General features: G+C 34.6%; 1 protein-coding gene across 1 annotated transcript in view; it reads left to right on the top strand.

The window, feature by feature from the left end:
- Positions 1-13219, top strand: part of VPS4B (vacuolar protein sorting 4 homolog B) — a 41953-nt gene that overhangs the window by 24213 nt on the left and 4521 nt on the right. The window contains exons 7-10 of the mRNA XM_044665784.1: positions 4170-4318; positions 4727-4808; positions 6194-6413; positions 10460-10600. Of these exons, the coding sequence (XP_044521719.1) occupies positions 4170-4318; positions 4727-4808; positions 6194-6413; positions 10460-10600 (592 nt within the window). The remainder of the gene's footprint in view (positions 1-4169; positions 4319-4726; positions 4809-6193; positions 6414-10459; positions 10601-13219) is intronic.

The raw sequence follows: 13219 nt of genomic DNA, 5'->3' as shown, positions 1-13219 counted from the left end.
CTAGATCTTAACTCCCTTCATTTAAAAAACAAGCCTTTAGCACATAGGTCTTGCCCAAAATACTTTTCATAATATTTGCAAACAATATTCTTTTGGGTTTTTAAAAAAACCCTTACCTTCTGTCTTAAAATTAATACCATGTATTAGTTCTAAAGCAGAAGAGTGGTATGGGCTAGGAAGTGAAAGTTAAGTGACTTGCCCAGTCTTACGCAACTAGGACATGTTTGAGGCCAAATTTGAACCTAGCGCTTCCCACCTCGAGGCCTGGCTCTCAACCTACTGAGCCACTTATGTGCTCCCCATTCTTATGGTTTTAAAAACACTTTACCCTACCACAAAAACTGAATAACTTTTATTTCTAGATAATTAGCTTTAGTTTTCTCTTTAGAGATCTTTCAATAGCTTAGGCAAAGTGTAACTAAATTATCTCCATACCAGTTATTTCAAATATAGATGAAGTACTCCCTTCTTTACTGAAGTTGGGGAGCTACTCGCATGGAACATTGTCAGACTTGGTTGATGTGTTAGTTTTACTGAACTGCTTTTTTTCTTTGGTATTGTAATAAGGAATGTCAAGGTAGATAGGTGAAAATTTTAGAAAAGTATATTGGAAAATGCAAGCTTGAGCTGAACATTCTAAGGGCTTTTGGAATGTGGCTGAAAGGTCACAGGGCTTTTGAACTCTGGGACAGCTGGGAGCATTTGCCACTGGTGGAGGAGCTTATGCCCTGATCTCACTGGAGAGCCCCCACTTGGAATGCATTTTGAGGAACTACAAATAGGTCTGGATCAGTAGTTTTGGAGGGTGGACCTCCTGGCCTGTGATAGCCTATTGGAGTGACCCAGTGGAGTTTGTGGACCGTACCAACATCCTGAACCCTGGGACAGCTGAGAACATCGTTGGAGCAAGTAGTGAGATCCCCCAAACCCTGTCAAGCTTGCATTTAGCCTAGTATAGTGTAGTGTAAGTTTTATCTCCCCTGCACCACCTAAAAGGAGTTTGATAATAAAATAAGGTATGGGAAATGGGGCAAACTATTCTTAACAGCTACAGGAGAGAAGAAACAGGGGTTTAGGTAGTCCAGGAAATCAGGGTAGGGAAGATAAAACTTACACTACACTATACTAGGCTAAATGCAAGCTTGACAGGGTTTGGGGGATCTCACTGCTTGCTCCAACGATGTTCTCAGCTGTCCAGGGTTCAGGGTGTTGGTACAGTCCACAAACCCCACTGGGTCACTCCAATAGGCTATCACAGGCCTGGAGGTCCACCCTCCAAAGCTACTGATCCAGACCTATTTGTAGTTCCTCAAAATGCAGTCCAAGTGGGGTTTCTCCAGTGAGATCAGGGGAAGAGCTCTCAACTGTCCCATAGTTCAAAAGCCCTATGACCTTTCAACCACATTCCAAGAGCCCTTAGAATTTCAGCTCAAGCTTGCATTTTCCAACATACTTTTCTAAATTTTTCACCTATCTGCCTTGACTTATTCCTTATTACAGTTTATAAAGATTGTTGGTTGGTTAGGGAAGGAGTATATTCAGAAAAAAAAAAAGTTATATAGAATCCAAAGATGTAGTAACAATAGTCTGGCTTAGTTTAGGTTTTAAATACAAAATGTAACTGGGTCCCATTTAACAGATGTGCCGAGTGTTGTTTTCACATGATTCATTATAGGAGAATATACACATAGACTAAAAGTGCTATCATGAATCAAAATATTTTTGGAAATCCTCATGGAATTTTCTTCAGTATGTGGTATAATCTTTTGAATATCCTTGGTGGTGACAAAAGCTTTGTCTTTGATGGCAAGTTTGATGTCTAGAAACAAACAGAAGCCATTCATATCCAAGTGTGGAGAGTAAAGATGGATCATCAGGCTGATAATAGAGTTTGGGGAGATAACACCAAGGTACCACTGTGAAGAAATGATTAGACTGATTTTTCCTTTTATGACTGGTTCTGACGACAACTCCATAGGTGAACACTCATTTACATGGAACTTTTTTCATGTGAAATATTTTTCTAAAAATAATATTATATTAGAGTCATATCTTATCTGTCATGGCACATTTTACTAGAAAATGACAGAACAAGACAAGCTAAACTATTTGTATGCCAGATGTAATTGTAAAGAAAATAGATTTAAACATATATGGGATAAAAAAAGTTTTTCTTTTTTTAGTGGAGTTGTCCAGCCAAATCTCCTGAGGGTTAGCAAAGAGAAAATTTGAAGATTGTTAGCTTGTATTTTCTGACATCCCAGGACTTAAAGATGAATTGTAGACATTAGGATTTTTCCACATAATGTATCCATAGTAACACCAAAGATTGTTTTTGTCTTCTTATTTTATTACATGACATGTCATAGTATATAGAAAAAAGAGCATTTGATTTGGAATCAGATGGACTGGTTTCAAATGCTAGCTCTAGCACATGGTACTTCTGTGACCCATGGCAATCATTTAACCTCTTTGGGTCTCAGTTTCTTCCTTTGTAAAAAGGAGAAATTGGACTAAATTATGTACCTTCCATAATGCTAATGAACATTGAAAATTGGAATAATTTTTTTTCTTTAAAAGGCAATTTTTTTAAACTCTCACCTTCCATCTTAGAATCAATACTGTGTATTGGTTCTAAGGCAGAAGAGTTTTAAGGGCTAGGCAATGGGGCATATAGCTAGGAAGTTTCTGAGGTCAGATTTGAACCTAGGACATCCCGTCTCTGGGCCTGGCTCTCAATCCACTGAGCCACTTAGCTGCTCCCTAAAAGGCAAACTTGGAAAAAAAAAAAAAAAAGCTCACTTTGTTAGCATATCCTTATACTTTGTCCTTAACTACAAGTATTAGGAATGAAACTTTGTATAAAAAAATCAAACAACAACCCCAGCATTTTTCTATTATATCAGCTTTGTTTGTATGATACCTATTACTATAGTGCCAGGCCCAATTAACTAGCAAAACTCATTTGTACAAAATATCAGTGGGGACAAAAATATCTTCCCTCATCAGTTTTGTGAAAGTTTTAAAATTGATTGCTTATACTGTTATCTATAGTTGTTCTTTCATCACCATAGGAAAAACAAAAAATGAAAGGTCTAATAGTATTTATATAGCTTCTATAATTATTTGGAGATATGAGTACTTTTTCGTTTTTGTCTTTTGAATCCCCATTGCCCAGCATATGGGCACATACAGATTCTTGTCAAATGATTGAGCCAGAGAGGTAGCATGGTATAGTCGGCAGGGGACTTGCCTTGAAGTCAGGAAGACGTGGATTCAAGTCTTGTTTCTAACACATCTTGACTATGTGACTGAACAAGTCACTTAACATCTTAATGCCCATGGCAACTTTCTGAGACTGAGTTGCCAGTCTGCAATGTTGAAGGGAGTCTTCACCCTCAAATTTCCTGTGCCCAGTGAACTCTTTAATTCAAGACCCATCCACCCTCACCTCAAAAACAATGTCAAATATGAGGAGAGAAGTTCTTTATCTTTGATCAGTAATAGATATTCACAGCAATGAAGTAATGGGAATATTCTCATTGTTAAATAAAACCACTTTTTAGAATGTCTTAAAGAAGGGAAGGGAATAAAGCATGTGCCTACAATGTGCTAGGTGCTAAGCACTTTTTACAAATATTATCTTGTTTGATCAATCAACAACCCCGGGAAATTGGTACTATTATTCTAATTTTACAGTTGAGGAAACTGAAGCAAACAAGTTAAGTGACTTTCTGCGGGTCACATAGCTAGTTAAGTGTGTGTGATTGGATTTGAATTCAGATCTTCCTAAATCAAGGCCTAGTATTCTTTAACACGTGGATTGCCTTTTCTGTCTCTGAATCTATCAACCTAAGATCTTTATTTTTCTTGCATTTAAACATTATAATGGTTTTTTTTTTTTACCCCTCCTTACTTACCCCTAAAGACCTAAAGAACAAATATCAACTCAGTGCTCATCTTAGTTAAAAGAAAGGGATCTCTGTTATGTTAAAGACTCCTTTTCTGGAGATGCTTAAATTTCCTATGCCTTTTTTTGAAAGGGGTTATAAACTTAAATTAATTTAAAATAAGTTCTGTTTCCCATTGTTACATATTTTTGTAATATTTCCATTAATATCTTTAATTAGCATGATAGACTAGAATTGAAAATATTTGTTTCTTTTCAGACTAGTCAAGAATTTATTTCAGCTTGCCAGGGAGAACAAACCTTCTATTATCTTCATTGATGAAATTGATTCTCTATGTGGCTCTAGAAGTGAAAATGAAAGTGAAGCTGCTCGGAGAATTAAGACAGAGTTCCTGGTTCAAATGCAAGGTAGGATTTATTATTTTAATAACCCCATTTATATGTTTAATCAGCTTACTACATACCGTGAACATAGTGAGTGAAATTAATTTTCATAATCTGTATATTTTGTTGTAAAGTATATTTTCAGTGTTTAATTGTCCGTCACTTACTGGAAGATTCAAGTTAAAGGGGCTATTTGCTATATCATTTAATAACACAGAAAAGCCCTATTAAAAGTATTTTCTTCTTCAGCAATTATTAAACTAATTAGGGAGTAGTTTTAAAGAAAACAAAATTGACATAAGAACCACTTGGATTCTTCATCTACAGAGTACTATATTTTTAGGTATACATAAAATTTATGCATACATAAAATTATGATTTAGTAGACAGCAAGATAAAAAATTATTAAATATAGTCTTTATTTTTGTGCAGGAGTTGGTGTGGACAATGATGGAATTTTGGTACTGGGAGCTACAAATATACCCTGGGTTTTAGATTCTGCCATCAGACGAAGGTACTATAATCATGATGATTTTCCCTAAAAATGCCACCACTAAATAATAATAATCCCTTTTTTGTTGTGAAAAATAGCATATTAAATCATTATGCAATTTTTGCATATTCATTTGACTTTTATTATGCTAGGAGTTTTCATTGTATTTCTTACTCTTCACCAAGTGGTATTATGGAGTAGGGTTAGTAAACATCTTTTTTTAATTCCCTAGTACTTTTGCACAGTTGCCTGGTAAGGGTTTAGTAAATGTTTGTTGACTGACTGATCAGGCAAACATGACGTGAAATTTTACAAATGTACTTTAATTGACATTTTGTTTTCTGTTGTGTTCTTTTCTAAAATTGTAGTTTCTTATATTTTTTTACAAAAACAATAGATGACCTGGGTTAGTTTGCCACCTGGCCAAAAAAGCTATTTCTCTAACTTTTAAATAAATCCATGTGTTGAATGTTATTGGGGAGAGGGAGAAGATACATAGTTTCCACTGTCTTCACTTGATATTATTCCATTCTATGTTATCTCATGTACACTACATTTTCTTTGCATTCATCTAATTCATTCAGCAGGAAACCTAGCAAGAGTGGATAAATATAAGCAGTATTTGAAAAGTATAATCTAATTGTGAATGAATGTTTAAGATCAGTGGAATGATTTTGAATGACCCTGCTTTTGTTGCAGTGTAACTTAACTATATGAATTAGTTTTAAACTTTATTGGACAACTTTCAGAATATGTTCCTATATCACCAAGACATCCCCAAACCCTTCTCATCATAAACAGCAAAATAAACCTCATCTTTACATGGTACTTTAAGGTTTACAGATTTTATTGAAGCTGATATAAGTTTTAGATGTATAATAGCTTTTATTTGTATTGTATCACTAAACTTTTGAGTTACAGAGAGGTCAATTTTCATCAGTAACATTAGTTATTACTTCTTAAAGGTCCCTACACTGACAAAACACAGGTCTGGAAGAGAAATAGCTAGTTTCTTTTTGAAGCACCTTGCATAATCATAATTTACTTTTATGGCATATAGCATAGTACACTTTACTTGTTCATTTATACATGGCTAGGAAAGCAACCCCTAATTATAATATCATCTGTAGGAACATATTTTGGAAAAATATGGAGATTTTTTTTGAACATCAGAATTGAGTTCAGAATAATTAACTTGATTATCCTTTTAAAAAATTGTTTCATGGACATTTTCTACAAAGAAAGTAAAATATTCAAATACAAGACCTAATTCTGTTGTATGCAACACATTAATATTTTTATTTAGCCAAACTTTGCATATATAATTAAGATTATCACCTGCTTGCTCTTTATTTTCCAGTTTTTAAAACACAAATATATTTTCTGTTCCTTCTCATATTTTTCAGATTTGAAAAACGTATTTATATTCCTTTGCCTGAAGATCATGCCAGGACAGCAATGTTTAAGTTACATTTGGGAACCACACACAACAGCCTATCAGAAGCAGACTTTCGAGAACTGGGAAAGAAGACAGATGGCTATTCAGGGGCTGACATCAGTATCATTGTACGAGATGCACTGATGCAGCCTGTGAGGAAAGTGCAGTCAGCTACTCATTTCAAAAGAGTAAGTCAGTTAGAGCACTGTAGATGTTAGAACATGGTTTCAATATACTTCACAAATAGGTATCTATGCCTCATGGTTTTATATGAGTATCATGAACTTTTTTCCAATTTCTTTATTTTCATTTGGGATTAAACTGTCTTTAAATGCAATTTCCTTAATGCAGGTAACTTTCACTTTCATAGAAAATAAAGTTTCTAAACAGTCAGTAAACTTTTGTTACCAGCATACTACTATGTGCTAGGCATTGTGCTACATGCTTGGGAATACAAAGAAAGGTTAAAAACAAGTCTCAAGGAATTCACAATCTAATGGGGGAAATAACATGCAAAGAAATATGTACAAACAAGCTATATACAGGATAAACTGGAAATAACAGACAGTACAATTAGTGGGAATTAGGATGAGCTTCCAGTAGTGTTGAGAGCCATTGGAGAAACAGGGTCAAAGTTAGGGCCTGTTATCTGGATTCCCTACATGACCAATCCAGGCTGAGGCAGTCTTTGTATTTGCTTCTGGTCACCTGAGCCCTGAAAAGCTCTGGTACCAGTAGGTAGGTTAATCCAAAAACAACTTGACCCCTCCAAGGGGCTATTAGGAGTCATTTAGAGAAATAGAGTCTGTAATAGATATTTTGTCTGGATCCCATTACAAAATCATCGGCAAGTAAAACTGTGTATGATTTTTCTGCACTGCATGTCAGATGCAGATAGAATGGGCCATCTAAGGTAAAAATTTAAGGCTCTTCTTTTGACTCATTTTCAGATCCCCACCTTTTCTCAATATTCTTATTGGAAAGCTTTGAGTCCTTAAGCAGACCAGCAGCTACTGAGTTAACAGATTTTCTCCTTGATAATTAAGAAGCCTGAACCCTAAAAAATATATTACTTAGATAAGCTGGAGCCGGACAATCTAGTCCAGACTATCTGATCAGGTCCAGATCTGTAAATCAGGAAGACAGGACTCAATTAGTAAACATCTCCATGAAATATATTTCTGCTCCCAGAATTAACCCCTACTAATTGGTGGTTGGAATTTGGCCCTTGTCCTTGTACCTATATCTCTACTTTTTAGACTTTAATGGGTTGTGTATGATTTGTAACTCCTTCACAGCTGTGACTCTTTCTTTGTGTTCTTTGTTTGAAACCAGTATAAAATAAATTCCAAAGCCCATAGAGGTTAGATCAGCACGGGCTAACCACTAGTCTGGTTGTTCTCATTTTCTTTTTCCTGTCTTAACAATCTGATGCCACAAAACGCCACTCAGGACCCTAAAAACATATAGAGCTGGCTCTATACAGTAGAAGGCAAAATTTTAGCTAGAACTTGAGGGAAGTTGCCAGGAAATGGAAATGAGGAAGAAGAGCATTCCAGGCATGGTGAACAGCAAATGAAAATGCCCAGACTCAGGAGATGGAGGTTATATTTTGAGAAACAACCAGGAGGCCAGTGTCATTGGATAATAGAGTGTGTGTGTAGAAGGATGTAAAGTGTAAGAAGACTGGAAAGAAATTGGGGAAGGGGCCTGGTTATAAAGGGATTTGAATGCCAAACACAGAATTTTTAATTTGATCCTAGAGGTGATAGCTACTTGGAGTAGGGAGCATGGCATGGTCACAACTACACAAGATTATTTTGACATCATTTCAGGGGTTTATTTAAATGGCTACCATATTTCTAAAAATTATTTTTATTTTCTATGAAATTACATTTTAAATAATTACAGTGTTTATGATTAACATTAATGCATTTGTTCTAATGTGAAGGCCTCAGAAGTAAAAACCATAGCAAACTCTTGTGTGTAAATGAAGTACGAAAACTATTAAAATGTTTCTGATTTTAATTATCAGCTATTTTTAGAATAAAATAATTTCTTTTAAACTGATAGCATAGCATTGAAAATGTTGCTAGTTTTTTGTTTCATCTCTGTTTAGCCTCAAGAATGAGATCAAAACTATAGGCATATGGGTCATGATGGAATTGGTTCTTACCTTCCCTGGCATTATAGACAAATACTGGGTCTCAGAGAACTGACCAAATTATCCAGGTCCTACTCAGTGCTGGCATTTATATTGACTACTGGCTTCCTTGGGCAAGTCATCTACACTAACTGAGCATCATTATCCTCACCAGTAAAATAGGAGGTTGAATGAGATGATCTTCTAGATATCTTCTAGCCCTAAGTCCTATGATTCAACATAATTTTGAGTTTAATACCACACACTACTTACCTAAACCTAACCTAAACATTAGTGTTGAAACTGGTGGGATGTAATACCAGTTTGATACTGCTCAAAATTTGTATTGGGACAGATCTAGAGAACTCATGCTTTTTTTCTGTAGTACTTGAGACAATCCATATACCATAGTAATACTTCACACCCTTGCCAGTGGGACAAAAATGAACAATTCTCAATTAATAGCAATGTTTATTGAATACCTACTGTGTGTAGAGCCCTTTGTTAGGCTCTGGTTTGATTTGATCATTCCTTTATTCAGTGTGTGAGACTGCATTTATTTTTCAGAACAAGAGGGTATTTTTAAATTATATGTAAGAGACTTACAGTTGCTCTTTTTCTTTGAATTTTTTCCTTACATGAAAATAAACTAAATCAGGAACATGATTAGAAAATATAAATAGAATTAAAATAAAAATAACTGACAGCTCTAAAACTTTTTTCCTTAATTTATGAATTGTAAAAAAGTACAATTTGTGTAGAAATATTTTAGTGTATGTTTAACAGCTCTGTATTTTAAAGCAGTTATGAATCATTACTGAATTGCTTTGAATATATTTTTCAAATCCATTTATTTAATTAATTTAGGATCTTTTTCCATAGTTACATAATTCATTAAAATAATATCTTTTGTAACATAATTTAGTTTCCTATTTTAATTTTAGCAATTATTTTCTTTTGAAAGTGACAGCAAGCCAATACATTAATACTTTATGTAGAGTAGAGCCACCAAACATCAGAGTAGTTATCCAGCCTTGTGGAACATATAGAAATTCAGGATATGATGACAGTCAGCTTTTTGGTTTTCCAAAGGTGTTCAGCAACTACAGAAGACATGTTATACAGTGTCTGTCAAGATAAAAGATTTTCTAGAGATTGTGAGGTCCCGAAGATGCCCTTATTTAATGTTGACTGAGATGATTTTGTCAAGTTTTAGAATACCATAGCATCTCTTCAGTGAGATCCACAACCACTCAAAAGAAATTTTTCTGATAATTTACACAGGAAAATCCAAGTGGATTAAGACTACCCGTGTCTAAACTGTAACATATAGAACATGCAGGAAGTCCATTGAGCTAGTCATTAAATGGATGAATCTTAGAACAGCCCTGCAGATGGATAACAAACTGAACATAGCCTGAATAGCAAGAAGACAGCATATTCAGGTTGCACTTAGGAAATTGTGAGATGTTTTCAGCAGTTCCTAGTTTCTCCTTGATAGAAAAAAAACCATTTTTTAAATACCATATTATTTTAGCAGTGTCATCTATTCATACCCACTTTGAGTTTCTTCACTGTTTTTTAGGCTACCCTCAATTGTGATTTCTGGGCAGCTTAAAGAACATTGGAAAAACTCATGGTGGTATGAGTATATTATAGCATATTACCATTGATAACTTGCTTGCAAAAAGGTCATCCAGGAATGTATAATAAAAGATGATGATCTGGTCATGAGCAAGAATAAAGAAAAAAAAGGTAAACAGTCTGTGTGCTACCCTGATCCTCTCAGTGCTCACAGGCACAGAGGAAGAACTCTACCACATTGGATAGAGCTTATGTGGAAGATTTATAAAGCTTAATTAACATGTTCAAGAATTACTCAGGATGAGGTAGTATAGATGTTATCAGTGAGACCAGAAGCAAAAGTCATAGCACTAAGAGTCTTGATAGTTTAATGATTCATAATGATGAATTTTACTCATTTTTCATAGACAAAAAGATTTTCTTCATATTCTAAACTTTGATGGCTATAATCTAGTTTCTTTTATTTCTCATTCAACTAAAAGAATCCATACCATTATTTTTTTCAAGGTTAGAGGTCCTTCACCCACTAATCCCAATATAATAGTAGAAGATTTGCTTACTCCATGCTCTCCGGGTGATCCTGGTGCCATTGAAATGACATGGATGGATGTCTCTGGGGATAAACTTTTGGAGCCAGCTGTTTCCATGGTTTGGACTTTTTATTTTGTCTTTTTAAAAAAATGTTTAGTTATGAAATTATTTGGGAACTGTTTTATGTATATTGCAAATAATAGTACAAAATTAGAGTCAATATGGAATAATGGAATGCTGGGCTGAGAGTTAGATAAACAGCTGAGTTCACACCCCACTTCTGACACTACTAGTTGTACTAATTGAAAGAGTCCTCTCTTTGGAATCATGGAACCTGAAACCAGACTCTGCTACTTAACTGCTTATGTTGAACAAATCACTTTTTGTTCCTTGATAATGCTTTATTAAGATTTTTTGAGTATTCATATTCTGAATATAATCTATTCATAATAGCTTATTTATATGTTTATAGAAATGTGCATCTACGTGTTTACAATCAAAAGAAACTTGTATTGGGATAAGAATTTCATTTTGTGTTAAATAATAGAAAGCTATACAAAAATTCTATATTCCAAAAGTTCATACCGAGTTACTGTGATTCCAAAGTATAGGATATTAAACTTGGTAAAATGACACTAAAAGAAAGATAAGAACTGGATAGAACATTCTTTTTCCTATTTTTCTCTTTTCTTTTCATTTTGGGCCTTCCTTAACAGTAGGTGAAGCTGTTTAATCATTGTTAGATTTGTAATTACTTCTTAGAGGCAGGAGCATCATTTTGTGTTATTTTTCTCCTTACTTACTAAGCTGCCCTTTTTTAAAAAAACTAAATTTCAAAGTTTAGAGGGCTTATGCACTTTAGGAAGTTAGAGGTCTTTTTTTTTTTCATACATTCTGAAATTATTAACATTCTGTGAGGATTATAAATTCTCAGGGGTTTGTTCCAAGAAGGGTGATTTTGTGCAAGGTTGAGAATTTTTACTCTGTTTTGTATTTTGTTAACTAATTATGTGTATATGTAAATATATGTTAAACAACTCATGAATTTAGTGTTTATAAACAAAAGTAACTGGAGTTTTTTTTGTTTTTTTTTTTCTCTCAAATTACAAGTAAAAAATGTTAACATTCATTTAAAAATTTTTTTGAGTTCCAAAATTATCTCCTTCCCTTTCTCTTCTCTTCTCTCCTTGAAAAGGCAAGATCTTTGATATAAATTATAGTGATGCCAAACATTTCTACGTTAGCCATGTTGCAAAAGAAAACAGGTCCCCCCTCCAAAAGCAAAAAAAAAAAAAATAGAGTTAAAAAGAACGTTTCAATCTGCATTCAGATTCTATCAGTTCTTTCTCTAGAGATGGATAGCGTTTTTCATCATAAGTCCTTCAGAATTGCCTTGGGTCATTAATGAGAATAACTAAGTCATTCACAGTTGATCAGCATACAGTATTGCTGTTACTGTGTACAGTGTTTTTCTGTGTCTGCTTACTTCATTCTGTATCAGTTCATATATGTCTGAAAGCTTCAATTCATGTAAGTTCTTAGATCCTCCTGTTCATCTTGTCTTAGAGCACAGTGGTATTCCAAATACTTTTGTATATATGGGTCATTTTCCTTTTTCTTTCATCTCTTTAGGGTACAGACCTAGTAGTGTGTACCCTACTTTGACTGTGGTCAAAGAGTAGTAGTGTAATGATTAAAAATGATAAAGGCTGATATTATGAGGAAAAGTAATATTTTAATTACCATGGCCATGTTGGTAAAATATATAAGACCACGCCCGACTATTTCAAAAAATGCCGCCTGTCCATACCTCCTCCCATCTTGTCTGCGTAGCCAAAGAGATTGTCTCAAGGCCGACCTCTGAATTTAAGCTGCGCTATACATTGGAGACATCACCACGTCCAAAACCGGAAACCCATTGGATCACGGAAAATGTAGTTTCAAAGTCCCCCACATGTCCACAGGAAGTTTGTCAAATACTTTTAAATGGAACCCCCAGAATTCCAAATAACACAGTAGTTTTATAACCCTTTGGGTATAGTTCCAAATTACTTTCCAGAATGGTTGGATCAGTTTATAACTCCACCAACAGTGCCTCATTGTCTGTAATTTTTCCACTTTCCTTCCACATTTATCATTTTCCTTTTTTTTTGTCATATTAGCCAATCTGATAGGTGTGAGGTGGTAATTAGGGTTGTTTTACTTTGCATTTGTATACTCATTAGTGATTTAGAACATATTTTCATGACTGTAGATAGCTGTGATTTCTTCTGAAGAAATGTTCTGTTCTGCCTATTCTGTTCTTATTCTTTTGAGCATTTATCAATTGAGGAAGAACTTATATTCTTATAAATTAGACTCAGTTCTCTGTATACTTGGGAAATGAAACCTTTATCAGAGAAACTTGCTGTAAAAACGTTTTTTCCCAGTTTCCTGCTTTCCTTCTAACTTTGGCTGCATTGGTTTAATTTGTGCAAAACTTTTTTTAATTTGATGTGATCAGAATTACCATTTTATATCCCTTAATGGTTTTTTTTTTTTTTTTTTTTTTTTTTTTTATCCTGGGACTCCATTCTAGGAGCATAGGGCCACAACCAGTAGGCAATGGGACACACAGTCGCTCAGGGTCACCCAGCTGGGAAGTGTCTGAGTCCGGACTTGAACCTAGGACCTTTCGTCTCTAGGCCTGGCTCTCAATCCACTGAGCTAGCCCAGCTGCCCCTACTTTAGGTTGCA

This window comes from Gracilinanus agilis, chromosome 1, assembly GCF_016433145.1.
Source record: "Gracilinanus agilis isolate LMUSP501 chromosome 1, AgileGrace, whole genome shotgun sequence".
NCBI lineage: Eukaryota > Metazoa > Chordata > Mammalia > Didelphimorphia > Didelphidae > Gracilinanus > Gracilinanus agilis.
This window is presented reverse-complemented; position numbering and strand designations above follow the sequence as displayed.